The 13,353-nt window shown below is 43.2% G+C and overlaps 1 protein-coding gene across 1 annotated transcript in view; it reads right to left on the reverse strand.

Moving 5' to 3' along the window:
* Positions 1 to 13,353, reverse strand: part of TMPRSS3 (transmembrane serine protease 3) — a 179,730-nt gene that overhangs the window by 28,762 nt on the left and 137,615 nt on the right. Inside the window, exon 10 of the mRNA XM_069203555.1 lies at positions 10,451 to 10,603. Coding sequence (XP_069059656.1) covers positions 10,451 to 10,603 — 153 coding nt within the window. The remainder of the gene's footprint in view (positions 1 to 10,450; positions 10,604 to 13,353) is intronic.

The raw sequence follows: 13,353 nt of genomic DNA on the forward strand, positions 1-13,353 counted from the left end.
CTTTTTATTTTTTTATTTAAACTGATATTTTTTCTAGAATGCTAGAGGTGGCAGTTGTGTTAGAAATTACTACAATATCTGTGTTTGAATCTTTGGAGAAAATCTTCAGCAAAGAGAGCAATCCGGGCTCTATCCTCACTGTCAATGGGGTTCAATGCACTTCACATGCAATGGAAAAATTCTTGCAGGAGAGGGATATAGTGCACAGGAAATGTTCACTCTGTCATCCCCAAACCAATGGGATGGTGGAAAAATTCAACAGAACTCTGAAAGAGAGTTTGGAACTAGCTAAGGTTAATGTGGAAAATTGGAAGGAGGAGTTGTGGCGAAAGGTTGAGGCTTAACGGTTCACTCAGCATGGCACAACTGGTTACACTCCTTTTGAGATGTTTCGCTGGAGACTATAGCTTGTCCCTATTGGATGGAAAGGGATAAGGATCAGGATTAATTTGAGAGGTTAGGACGTTGTCAAATAAATTTCAGATGAATGTGTGTTGAGGGAAAAAAACACAAGCTCAAAGGAAACTGACATGACTTATGTGAAGGTGTTACTGATGTTGAGGTGGGCACTGATGATTTGGTTTCAGTAAAACTTCCTGTTAATCGAAGCAATCATCCCAAATGCACCAGGTATCTGAAAGTAGTTAAATTGTTTAAAAACGATGTGAAATTGGAAGATAGATGAATTTTAGAATTTCAAAAGTATTGCTGTTGTTTATTAATGTTATCAGGTATGTTGGTTTTATTTTCTCTATTATTTGTTGTGTTGTGTAGCTCCTTTTTGTTCCTTCCTTTATCTTGAGTGGTATCTTCAATGTTACTTCTGTGTTGTCTTGGGTGAGAGGATGTGTGCTATCTGACACTTCATTAAATTCTATATTCTCAATTCTATGCTCTAGCTCTATGTTCTAAGGTTCTAGAGAATGTCTGTTAGAGTTAGAGAGGTAAGGCAACTGATAGGAGGCTGGAGTACTTTTCTGGAATAAAAAACATCTTTTCTACTTGCTTGTTCTGCGCTTTGTTTAGGAATACGCCACAATTCCTCAACACGCCCTTGCCTTCTTTTCAACATTAAAATGCTCCCTCTGGATCACCTCCTTGACAAGTCATATCTCCAGTTGCATGTAGATGACATACAACTACTTCTAATAGCAAAATGGGCCAACAAACCAGGTCAGTATAACATCTTGCATGAATCACGTATCCGTCAGGAAAGAAAAAAGCTTTCAACACTTCAACGGAGCCAATATGCAGATCATATCTGGAAGATAAACACTTCCAATCAGCTCGTTTTATGCTGGCCCATCAACCATAGTCCACCCTGTTCCACCACTGGAGTCTGGGAATCCTCTCAACTCCTATGTCCTTTTTCTTCCCTCAAGTTTATGCAATGGTCAAAATGATCAATTTGGAGCATCTCTGCAGTAGAAGCTTCTCCCATCCTTCAAATTAACCACACAGATAAACAGATGAGAGCTGTGGTGACTGCATGCCTTTATCATTCCAATAACACCTACAGAATCCTCTCAAGGAAGCTGATAATCAGGTTACAAGGGCTCTAGAACCAGACTGCCAAAATGTTCTTGAGGCAAAAAACAAATGCTCTTTTCCACGTACAATGCATATTTAGGTAAGGGCCCAGTGTACTTTCAGAACCTCTGAAGCCATGCAGCCACAACTTTATAAACATTTATCCATATAACCTGATTTTTATAATGTGTCCATGTTATATGCAGCTACCTCCTCCTTGCTCGCACTATGCAGAAGTAGAACTTCCTCACGCTAAGCAATCTCCATGTTTCCTTCTTTTCAATCTCTATGCCTTTGCACCTAGAAGCAATTATGATGTGTGCTATATAAGCAATATAAACATAAATATAAGTCTTGACCCCCACTATTTTCTGTACCCGTACTTAAGCTCAACAACTGCCCATCTGATCATCCAAAAACCTTCAAACATCTTACACATTGTGAACAGACCCTTGGAGTCTAGAGTCAAAGGTTGTGAAATCCCTTGAACCCAAGCCTGAGTACTGAACTAAACTGTGGGGGTCATTATGACTCCAGCGGTCGATGATAATGTGATGGTAGTACTGCCAACAGGCTGGCAATACAAACCGCTACATTATGACATTGGCAGGTTGGCTGAAACCAACCCACCAGTGTACCAATCCGACCGCCATGGCGGTAGCAGCCGCCGGTCTGGAGATAAGAATCTCAGACCGGCGGCTGCTATTGTACCGCCTCAGGCAATTTGACCCCGCCTACCACCATGGTTTCCAAGGCATTCGTAACGTCCCAAAAAACATGGGGGTAGGCCCTATCAGTGACAGGGAATTCCTTCCTTATCACTTATAGGAGGGCCCCTCCCCCCAAACACTCCCCAGACGCCCCCAACCCCCTTCCATCCACGCTTCCCCCTTCAATCCCCCACCCCCCTATATACACACACGCAGACAAGCACCAAGCGTACACACACTCACTCACAGGCATACACGCATTCATACATGCATGCATCCATTCATTCATGCACACATCCGAACCACATTCACACTGACATGCAGACACGCATTCACATATCCATTCATACACACATTCTCACACATGCATACACGCACGCACACAACACAACACACTCATTCGCATTCACGCACACACTCACACACTCACACATTCATGCACACACCCCCACACAAACACACAACACCCCCCACATCCCTCCCCTGTCGGAAACCCAACTTACCTCGATCCAGGGGGTCTTCCGGCAGGGGATGGGACGGGGTGCTGCTACCGCCAGCAGCGCCCACCAGAAGAACATGCCAGGCCGTATTATTTTTCATAATATGGCTGGCGGAGGTCTACTGGCATGGCGCTGCTGGTGGAAGCAGTGCCATCCTAACGCTGTCCACCAGTATGGCCACAGCCGGATTTCCGCCCTTCTTGTGACGGAAATCCGCCTGGGGTCATTATTTGGTGGACGGCTGTTAGCCGCGGCGACGGTCTTTTGGCAGCCGTCGCCGTGGTAGTAGGCAGGACTTACTGCCATTGTCAAAATGAGGGCTTATATGCACTTAGACAGAAGCTAAATTATGAACTTTTTTCATGCTGTTTATAACTGAACCCACTCTCATTGAGTAGCGCTGAAAAAAATCACATTGGGGGACCCCGTCAGTGATTGGCCTCCAATTGCCCATTTTAGCTTCTATACTCAGGGCTCTGAAGTATCCTCATGATCACATATAGCGCTTTACAAAACTCCTTCATCTTGAATACAGAAATAAATAAATAATGTCTCGAGGCAGGGGGAGCTATAGGCTGCCTCTGTGCCCTCGACAGTTGCAGCAGTGCCCAACCATCTGTAGAATGATGCTGGTGTTTGAGAGGATGGGTGCAAAGGACAACTCATCTGGGTGGTTCCATCCATGTCAGATTCCTTGGCATGGCTATGGTGCACCGCTATTTCACATAATATTGCATTGTCTGTTCTTTGTGTGTTCCCATGAATTGACAGTTATGCGAGGACCTATTTTTATAAAAGTAGCTTGCAGGGCATGTCATGACTCGGTTGCTACAATGTGCTGAGGTTCGTTATTTTATGCTGTCAGACATATAAGGAAGCAGGACTCCAGTCGGAGGTACAGCAACATGCAAACTAAATGTCACTTGGTTCTCCCCGGCCAGCTTTGGCCACTCCTCATCTTCCAGCTTCACAACAGACAGCACAACCCCTTCCCATCATTTATGTTGCTTGATGTCAGCAGTGCACCACTGGTGTCTTGCCTTTGATGCAACCTCTATTCCATTCTCCAATGTTGCTTTTGTCAATATTTGACCTGTAGTTGTGCCACAATCCAACAGTGGTTTGTCTGTTTTTGCCAGAATTGGTAGATGGGACTTTTTTTTCTGTAACATGCCTAAATACTAAAAGGAGAATAACACGATCTGACCTGATTTGTTAGAATGAACATTTAGGCCCTCATTATGACAGTGGCAGTAAAAACTGCCTACCCCTGTGGCAGTGGCCACCAAAAGACCGTCGCCGTGGCTACCAGCCAACCGCCATATTATGACCGTAGCTGGAATTCCGCCAGAAGGATGGCAGCATTCCGCCTACGGTCATGGCAACGGACGGCGGTAAGGTGGCGCTGCTCCCAGCAGCAGCGCCACGCCACGCCAGTAGACCGCCGCAGACTGTATCATGATACAGCCTGGCAGTGTTCTGCTGGCAGACGCTGCTGCTGGCAGCAGCACCCCGTCCCATCTCCTGCCGAAGGACACCCTGAAATCAGGTAAGTTGGGTGCTCCGACAGGGGAGGGGGTGGGGGGTAGTGTGTGTGTTTGGGGGGGTTCTGAAAGTTTGCATGTTCGTGAATGAGGATGTGTGATGCGTGTTGTCTGTGTGTGCAAGTATGGATGTGTGAGTGCATGTATGTTGTGTTGTGTGAATGCTTGTGTGCTTGTTTGTATGTCAGTGTGTTTTGATGTATGGGCGAATGGATGTATTCATGCGTGAGTGCATGTGTGTATGAGATTGTGTGATGGTGTGTGAAGGTGCGTGTATGTTGGGGTTGGGTCTGGAGTCTGAAGGGGTGGGGGGAAACCTGGGAGGGGTAGGGGGCCAGGGAAGATCCCTATCAGTGAAGGAATTCCCTGTCACTGATAGTGTCTACCGCCATGGTTTTCGTGGCAGTAAGGAGGCCACGAAAACCATGGCGGTAGGCGGGGTGATAATCCCGCGGGCAGGCTAGGGACAGCCGCCTGGCTGGAGACTGAAGTCTCCAGCACGCCGACTGTTACCGCCTTGAGCCAAACCGCCAATGTCATATGGGGAGAAGTACCGCCAGCCTGTTGGCAGTACTTTTCTACATAATACTGCCGTCCGCCAGGGTCATAATGAGGGCCTAAGTCTTTAGTGAAATCCAGCATTTTGGTCCCTCGTAATTGTCGTAACTGGGGATGCACATGTAGGTTGTTGGAAGAATCATGTGGTACTCGTACCAAAAGTGTGATTGGTAGAGCTGGATGTGGTGTTGGCGGCCAATTGTGTTGACCTAGTGCCACAGGCATCTCTCCTGCGGACTTCTGCTGCCATGTGTTGGAAAATACATGGGTTATTGTTGCAAGTGATGTTGCAATGTCCAAGTTGTGCTATTCCCACTTGGTCTTGTGCTTTCGTCATAGCAGTTTCTGTTTTTCTCTGTGTACTTGTCTTTTCTCCACATGCCTTCTTTAGTTGCAAATACATAGCAAAAAAATTCTATTCTTTACCACTTAACTTCTCCTGTGGATTCATTTTACAAGTGTGGGGTAAGCAAGAGGACTAGGCAATTCATGCTATGGGCTGAGGTTCTCATGCAGTAGATGATCTCCTTGTTTCTAAGTTATTTCATTGGTGTTGTTCAGTTAGTGGTGGGTAGGTGGGCTGATACATTTCATGGCATGCAGTTTAGTTGTGTAAATGAACATATACAAATTTGATATAGACCTACCTGTCAGGTGCATAATTGCAATGCTGTCTTTGGCAAAAATTGTCTTCTGGAATGTGATCTAGAAGTGGTGTCATATTTTGCTGTTTGCATGGCAATAATCTAAAAAAGTGCATTAGGTTGGACAACTGTACTGTGTTGGTTTCACGATAAAGTGAGGAATTATGTTAATCTGTGGTTTCCCAGGTGTCATTACTTTGAGCAGGTAAGGGAGATGAAAATTGAAAGCAATACATTATTATGCGCACATTACCCACCAACTACTCTTGTATTTTGTGGGTTTTTTCATGTATATGTAGCATTTTATTTAAATGTGTGTCTGGCTTATTGTTATCCATAGCAGGTGAAGTTAGAGACATATTCCAACAAGTCAACAAACACAACAGTACTTGTTGAGTGGCATTACAACACTATTCTATTTTACTACATTCTTTAGTTGTACTTTTTTATTTGCTTAATTTTTATTTTCACATTTTACACCACTTGCGGACCTTGCCTTTTTTGGAACAGCTGGATTTCATACAAGTCCGCTTGCCTATTTAATAAGGTTCTTAAGTATTTGCAGATATTATTAACTCTTAATATCAACATATAATAAACACCAGGAATTTCTGCTGATAAATTACTTACAATCTCTTTCATATAACTTACCATGTCTTAAACTATCCATAAATTAACTAAATCTTAAACAACAGGAAAGTGAAAACACTTTGCGTTGTTGCTCCTCTCTTTCTGCCAAGCTCATGCCCACCAACAGACAGGTGCTGACAAACACCATGGTAGGACAGAGGACAAGATAGAGAATTAACCCAAGAAAACACCATGTCCAAAGAAGCTGCTGTTAGTCATCCTGAGAGTCACTCTGAGATTACAGCAGCTGACAAATACCATTATGAATCCTTGAGGCGTAGAGTGTATGGATGTTGGCAAACATCCTCCCCAATTCCTATAGTGAGCACAATCTAACACAGGAATTTTTGGCCATTCAGACTAAACCTTCATGCAAGCATTAGCCAAAGAGCAACAGCGCTAGTTAGCCTAAGACTGACACTGATATCACTGCAGATGCATTACCAAATGGAAAATCTACAAAGAAAGGACAAGGAAAATGCAGAAATTAAGAAGGTTGAGCCAACTGCAAGAGAAAAGAAGTGGTTGTCATATCCCGAGCATCCGGGATGCCCCAAAAGGGACCCCTGTTGATTATCTCTTTTAGTAGTGAATAAAGAAACAATCTAGATATCATTTCTGTGCAGCACAATAGCAACCAAGTGGAGGAAAAAGGTGGGACTACAATTTTTTGACCCAATGTCAAGGCCCACAGATCATCCTTAACCCCACGTTTGAAAGGTAGCTATAGGACTGGAGCAATGGACTTAGACAGGGGGGAGCAAGACTGACCTGTTTATATCACAGAAGGAAGTGACTATGTGATCCAACAAAATCTAAAAAATATATATTCTAGTATGATCCATCATACCCCAGCTCCTATCCTAAATGGACATGCATATATTTTTCCACCACCCATTTTAGAAGGTGAGATAGAAGCTCCATCCACATGGAAAAGAGATGTGTGGCGACCATTGGATAATCATAAACTGGACCTTATTCCCATCTATGCATCTGAGGTTTGCACAGCTGATATTTTAAACAGGACAAATGTTTTGTGTTCAATGAGACATCTTGAAGAGCTTAATTATATTGTTTCAAATCACATATATGTTGAATTCTAAAATAACCTGGGGTGAGATACAGAGAATTCACCCCAGTATGTTGGGTTTGCAACAGTCGTTGTAGAGCACTCAAAGAGAAAATCTTGGTAATACACCAGTACTTGTGTTTAGGGTTGCGGTTGGGATATATCCATTCCTCCTAAGGCCGCTCCACACACAGATCCCACGTAATAGAGACTGTACCTACTTATAATAAGGTAGAGTTGTTAAGTAGAATGTTGGTTAGGAAAGAGACTCCAATTCAAATATTTTGGGCAAGGAAGCAACCATGAAAGTCATTCATGTTTGGCACAATGAGACCTCTTTTCGGGATAATGTCTTGCAGTGTGGGTGGTAACATACCTGCTTTAGAAAAACTGCATCACTCCTAGCATAGACAATAATAAAAGGCTATGTCTGTCCAATAAGTTTGCTCTACTCTCAGAGGACATTCCTATTGATCATTGTAAGACCGTAACTACTTCTTGCTTAGAGTGTCCATTACCTGGAAATCCGGAGAACATGAAAACTAATTGTAAGGACCTCTGCAAGCCCTTGTCCATCAATATATTAGGATGGAACATTGCCGGTCTTATACAAAAATTGAACAATAATTACTGCTATAGCTTTGTGAATCAACATGAAATCTGTATTTTTCTGGAAACATAGGCATTAAAGCCCAGATGCCGGCAGAATGTATATTCTATATTGTACCAGAAGTCAGACCACCGAGAGGAGAACCATCTGGTGGCCTAACAATATGGGTACACATTGCACTTAATTGTAAGAGTCAAGAATTTTATTGTAATCATCAGGATATAAAAATAGCTATTATTGTCTTTCAAGGCAGGCAAGCAACTAATGATCTTGAAAGGTTAAAATAGAGGCCATACAAATATGGCAAGTGACCTACATCAATGATAGGCTTCAGATGATTGGTAGTTGTAAAAGTGTTGTAAAGAATCCTATCATATTGGTTTCCAGTGATTTTAAGACTGTCTGCGAGATCAATGATGACTACAGGGTGATCAGTTAGGAAGAAGATGTAGAATAAGAAATCCTCACCCTAACAGAGAGTAAGATCAAAAAAATATTTTGTGTGGGGATGCCCATCGCCTCCGAGCAAGTAATGGACAGTCTGTATCCGATTCCTCTAACACTACAAACATAATCACAGCTTTAATAAAAGTATAATTGATTATGTAATGATTGATCAATATAGCTGGAGCATCATGAGCGACATGAAAATGGAGACACCTGTTGAGAGTGACCATGATCCTCTAATTCTCTTTTGAGTCAAACCATGTTCATGACTCAGCTGTGCAAACAAAAAACTACAATAATCTTTGTATTTCAGCAAAACATTGAGAATCAAATTGGCTTAGGTAAAACTTAGTGTAACTCTGCTCTGGATAAATCATTTAATAAGCTTCATTTTGGAATCAGAAGTAATTACGACACTAGAGCCATATCAATTTTCACAGTTCCTTAATTCTGTGAAAGAACAGTTTGGGACTCAGCAGATGGGTTACTCTGTCACAACGGTGAGGATATTCCGTCCCAGAAAATCTAAATCCCAAAAGATAGAATGGGATTTAGATTTTGGTGGATTCGATTTTCGGATTAGTTTTTCTGAAGAAAATGAGAATGCCAGACCGTGTATTTTGATCTTATCACTGCTTCATAAAAACTTGACTATCTCGCCACCTTTGATAACCTCCCAAGGATCCTCCTATGGACATCATTGCTTTCCTAGGGCATACCACTAGGGCTGTGACACATTATGATTAAATTACACAATGGAAATTCTACAAAAGTACATTGTGGGACAGCAGGTTAACCAACAGCCCCTTTTTTCAGTTAACATATGCATTCAAAAGCACTGCTTATTAGCTCTTTGACTGTTTTCTTCATGATTCTCAAAAAACTAGGTTCATCTTAAGTTGCTATACTTGTTTTTGAAAAGAAAGCTTTACTGGTCTCCAAGACACATATGATTTGCAGAATTTAATGGTCAAGTTTGGCCAGTTTTGAATAGCAAATTGGTTGGCCATTAGTACATCAAAAACAAAGTTAATGAAGTTTCACCTTCCTAACTGGACTAAGAAGAATTTCATGTTGGACAATTCAAGCCTTGAGCAGATGCAATCATTTATATACCTGGGAATGCACTGCAAAATGGAAGAAACTTATAACCAGGAACTGCAACCTCATTCCAGAGAGTGCAGGAGCAACCCTGCACCTTGCCAGGGATATGGTTGGGTCTATGGTCTCCCCCTCCCACACATTCTTGAGGAGACCAGAATGCTGACCTGTAGGAAGCTAAGAAATAAGATTACTCTGATGTGTGAGAGTTAATAGTCTGTGAGAAAGCCTGCTTAAAATTTCTAATAAGCCTACCTCCAGCACCCCAACAGTTCTGCTTCTTCAAGACCTTGAGATTCTGGACAACTCAATGGTATCCAAGCTAAGACCTGTACTACTCTGGGCCCCTGTATGATCTACATGATGAACTGGCCCTTAGAGGTAGTGATTTGCTTGGAAACCATGTATGCATCCTGCTAGGACAGACAGGCATGTTCGACTTTGTGACCAACCCCAATCCTATTACTCAGGGTCTTGCTAGTGAGGTTAAACTTACACATAAAACAAGGTACATGGAGATGATGAATTTCAAACCAAACAAAGATACCCTAAATGAGAAGTTTCTCATGAAAAAAATGCTTACACTCTTCTGGGATTTACTTATAGTAGGTGGAACCAGCATTGGCCAAGACTTGGTACATGAAGCAAAGGTTTGGTACCTTGCTTCTTAATCATTTTATTTGTAAATGGTGTGAAGCCTAAAGGGAAAACAAGTCTCTGCGACCAGTGCCCATAACATTTCAAAGGTAAAATCCATTTTCTTTCCTTCCTCCTAGTGGATAGCCACCCTACAGCAAAATGGCTCAAGCAATTTCTTTAAAATGTGTCTATTCATAGCTGAGTGCAGCCATGCACATGATACGTAGGATATATCAGCAGCTTACTGTATGATTTTATAATTGTGTTTTTAATTGAATTTTATTTATGTTAAGCTGTGTATACACGGTAGGGATTTTAACCTTCTGTCTTTATGTTTTATATACACTATCCCAAATTGAAACACTATGAAAACAAAAGGAGGATAGAGGCCTGTAAAAGCAAACTAGGTTGCCAATAGGTGCTTTGGGGAGGGGGGATAAATGTGTTCAAGTAGAGGTGACAACAAACCTCAAGCTGCTCATGGATCCAGTCCAGAAAGGATGTGGTCCTAGTATAGACACCTGGCTTGTTCTTCACAGCACAGCCAAGGCCCCAGCTGGTGACACCAGTCAACTTCCAAGTCTTCACATCTTCACAGGCCAAAGGTCCCCCACTGTCTCCCTTGAGAATGGGATAAAACAGATGTCACACAATGTTCTCAGCAGAATAAACAGGTAGAAGTGAATATGTTTCCTTGTCAATGCAGTTGTTCAAAAAAGGAAAGTAACCAAAGTAGGTGGAAATATCATGATTATTCCAAACAGATAGAAATATGAAAGGTAGTCAACAAGGAAGAAAAAAGAGCAAAGAAGAGACATCAACTGGGAATAAACAGGTGGCTGTGCGGGTGAATGAATGAGTTACTAAATGCATACATAATAAAATAATATATGGCTATGAATATATATGTAGGAGGTTTATATTCCATGAGCAGCATGATGGCAAACTTATATGCTTGCTGTATACTGTCCAGATCTAAGGAGAGCACAAGGAAAGATACATTTTAGCCCACTTTGTGCTTCATACAACGGCTGTCTCACGCAAACATAGGGTGCTAAAAACATTCACTTCAGCGTTGGGACCAGCAGAGGTAGTGGAATAAGCACATTGGTTCCAGGTTACCATAAAGTGGGTCAGAACTAGCAAGATGGTTTCTGGCAACTTTTCATGTGTTGTACACCTCTCACTCTCACTCAGTGCACCCTTTAACTTAGTTATATAGTTCTCTCCATTTTGTGTTCCCATTGTTAACTTTTGGGCTACTGTTCCTTGTCTCTTCTTTGGCCACCAGAACAGAGGAGCTTCTCTTGTGATCTAGCAGGCTTATGGCTTCCTCTGGGTATTCCTCATAGGTTTAGGCAGTGCAGATGGTTCCCTACTAGATCTCCAGAGCTCTCTATCTCCTTGACACTAAAGGGCCTAATTACGAATCTGGCGGTAACTAGATCGCCAGACTCGCAGTGGCAGTCTGGACCGCCAATGCTGTGGCGGTCCGACCGCCACATTATGACTACTGCCGTTTCTGCTGGGATCGTGCAACCGGCAGGTGCAGGTTGCAATCAGCCAGGGTGGCGCTGCATGCAGTGCCGCCCTGCTGATTACAACTTGGTTCTCCAACAGACTTTTCATGGGCAGTGCAGGGGCCTCACTGGCCAGCCCTGTCCATCGCGACGGGTGCTGGTGCACCCTACGCACTGCATCATTGCCGCTGGCTCTATTATGAGCCGGCAACAATCTTGTAGGCCGTTTCCCGCAGGGCCAGCGGGAAACTCTTAATGGGGCCCGCAGGAAAGCGGCCGCACTGGCGGCAACCTGACCATCAGGACTTCGGCAGAAGGCCTTTTTCGTCCACCAAAGTTGTAATGGACCCCTATGTGTCTGTGGATGATCCCATGTTCTTAGCTGTTTTACATGAACATGTTCCTTTAATGAGCAACACATCCTCAGAGGGAATTATGCACACCACTAATTCTCAGCAATAGCTCAGTGTTTTAGTGGGTTTACTCACTAGAGGCGTGGCACTATGCCTGATGAAAATGTTTATTTTGGATTGGAGGACTCCCAGGTGAATTATCTCAATTACAGCACCATATATGTATACTATTAGATTTGGATTTGAATTAAATGATTCAATACATTTGGAAGAGACCTTACAGTAAGGAGACCTTACAATTAGGACATTGAATGGATTGTCAATGATATGAAGAGGAGGGAGTGTGGAAATTCAGATTGTCTGGAAGTATATGGGATCCAGCTATGCTAGGGAAAATATAAAAACACCTAATCAGTCACCTGTGTAGTAATACACCTTTATTCGTGGTGACTGCTGGTGAGGTTAAGAACAAAGGATGGGACACCTATATGAGAACAAAGACTCACTGGGTCACCTTTCTAGTAATTACTGGCCAACATGTTTTTGCCCGCTACAAAGAGCCAAAGAAGGTCTGGGGGCATTCTTCAGGGCCTAGGATCCCTAATTGTCATGCATTACTGAGGCAAGAGAGGACTACTCTACTAGGAGGAGTGAAGATTATATAGAAATACAAGGCCTACCTGTGGGGAGATACCCTAAGGAGGCCCTAATCTTGAAGGGTTACTGGACCCAGGTCAAAAGGAGGGGGAATGTCCCCTTATAGTCACACAAACTCCAAAGGGGTGCTCACTCAGCACCTATTCCACTCCCCTCCTAGACCCTTTTGACCTTGGGCCAGGATAGACAGGATAAACAAGGTGGATTTGGCCCAGTCAGCACCCACCTTCGGACTTAGAACATTTTTGAAGAAAAAGTGCCTGAGAAGGTAGAAGTTCAGTAGGGCAAGGATGTAAGAGTGCCCGAGGAGGGAGCGTCATCATCAGATACCTGTGCAGCAGAGCTGCAGCGAAGATTTTTACCTGCGGACTTAGTCGCCGAAATGGAAGTCAAAAATCACCAATGGGACGAAGCAGAAGACTGTACCTGAAGACAGTTCCACACGGTTGGATACCTCTTTGGCAAAGGGCCACTGAAATTAATTTTGCTGCTGCAGAGAAGAACATAGCAGGAGAAGCCACAAAGTCAATCCAACAAGTGATACACCTTAGGCAACTAGGCAAGCAGGTTGGTCCGGGTCTCCTCCTAGTTCTCAAAGAGCATTTGTTGGCCAAATTTTAAGTCCTCAGTTTTGGGAAATGGCCATCTGGACACCTTTAGAACCATAACCATGGGTCCTTGAGTGGATGGAGATCTCTTGGGAGTTCAGGACTCACTCAGAATGGGTCTAGGTGAGGGTCAATATGGTGGGAGCCAGTTACGTCCCTGCAGATCTAGACAGGAGGCCAGCAAACTAGCCCTTGGAGTCACTTCTGGAAGTCCTGGGTGGAGGTGAAGATGC

This window comes from Pleurodeles waltl, chromosome 8, assembly GCF_031143425.1.
Source record: "Pleurodeles waltl isolate 20211129_DDA chromosome 8, aPleWal1.hap1.20221129, whole genome shotgun sequence".
NCBI lineage: Eukaryota > Metazoa > Chordata > Amphibia > Caudata > Salamandridae > Pleurodeles > Pleurodeles waltl.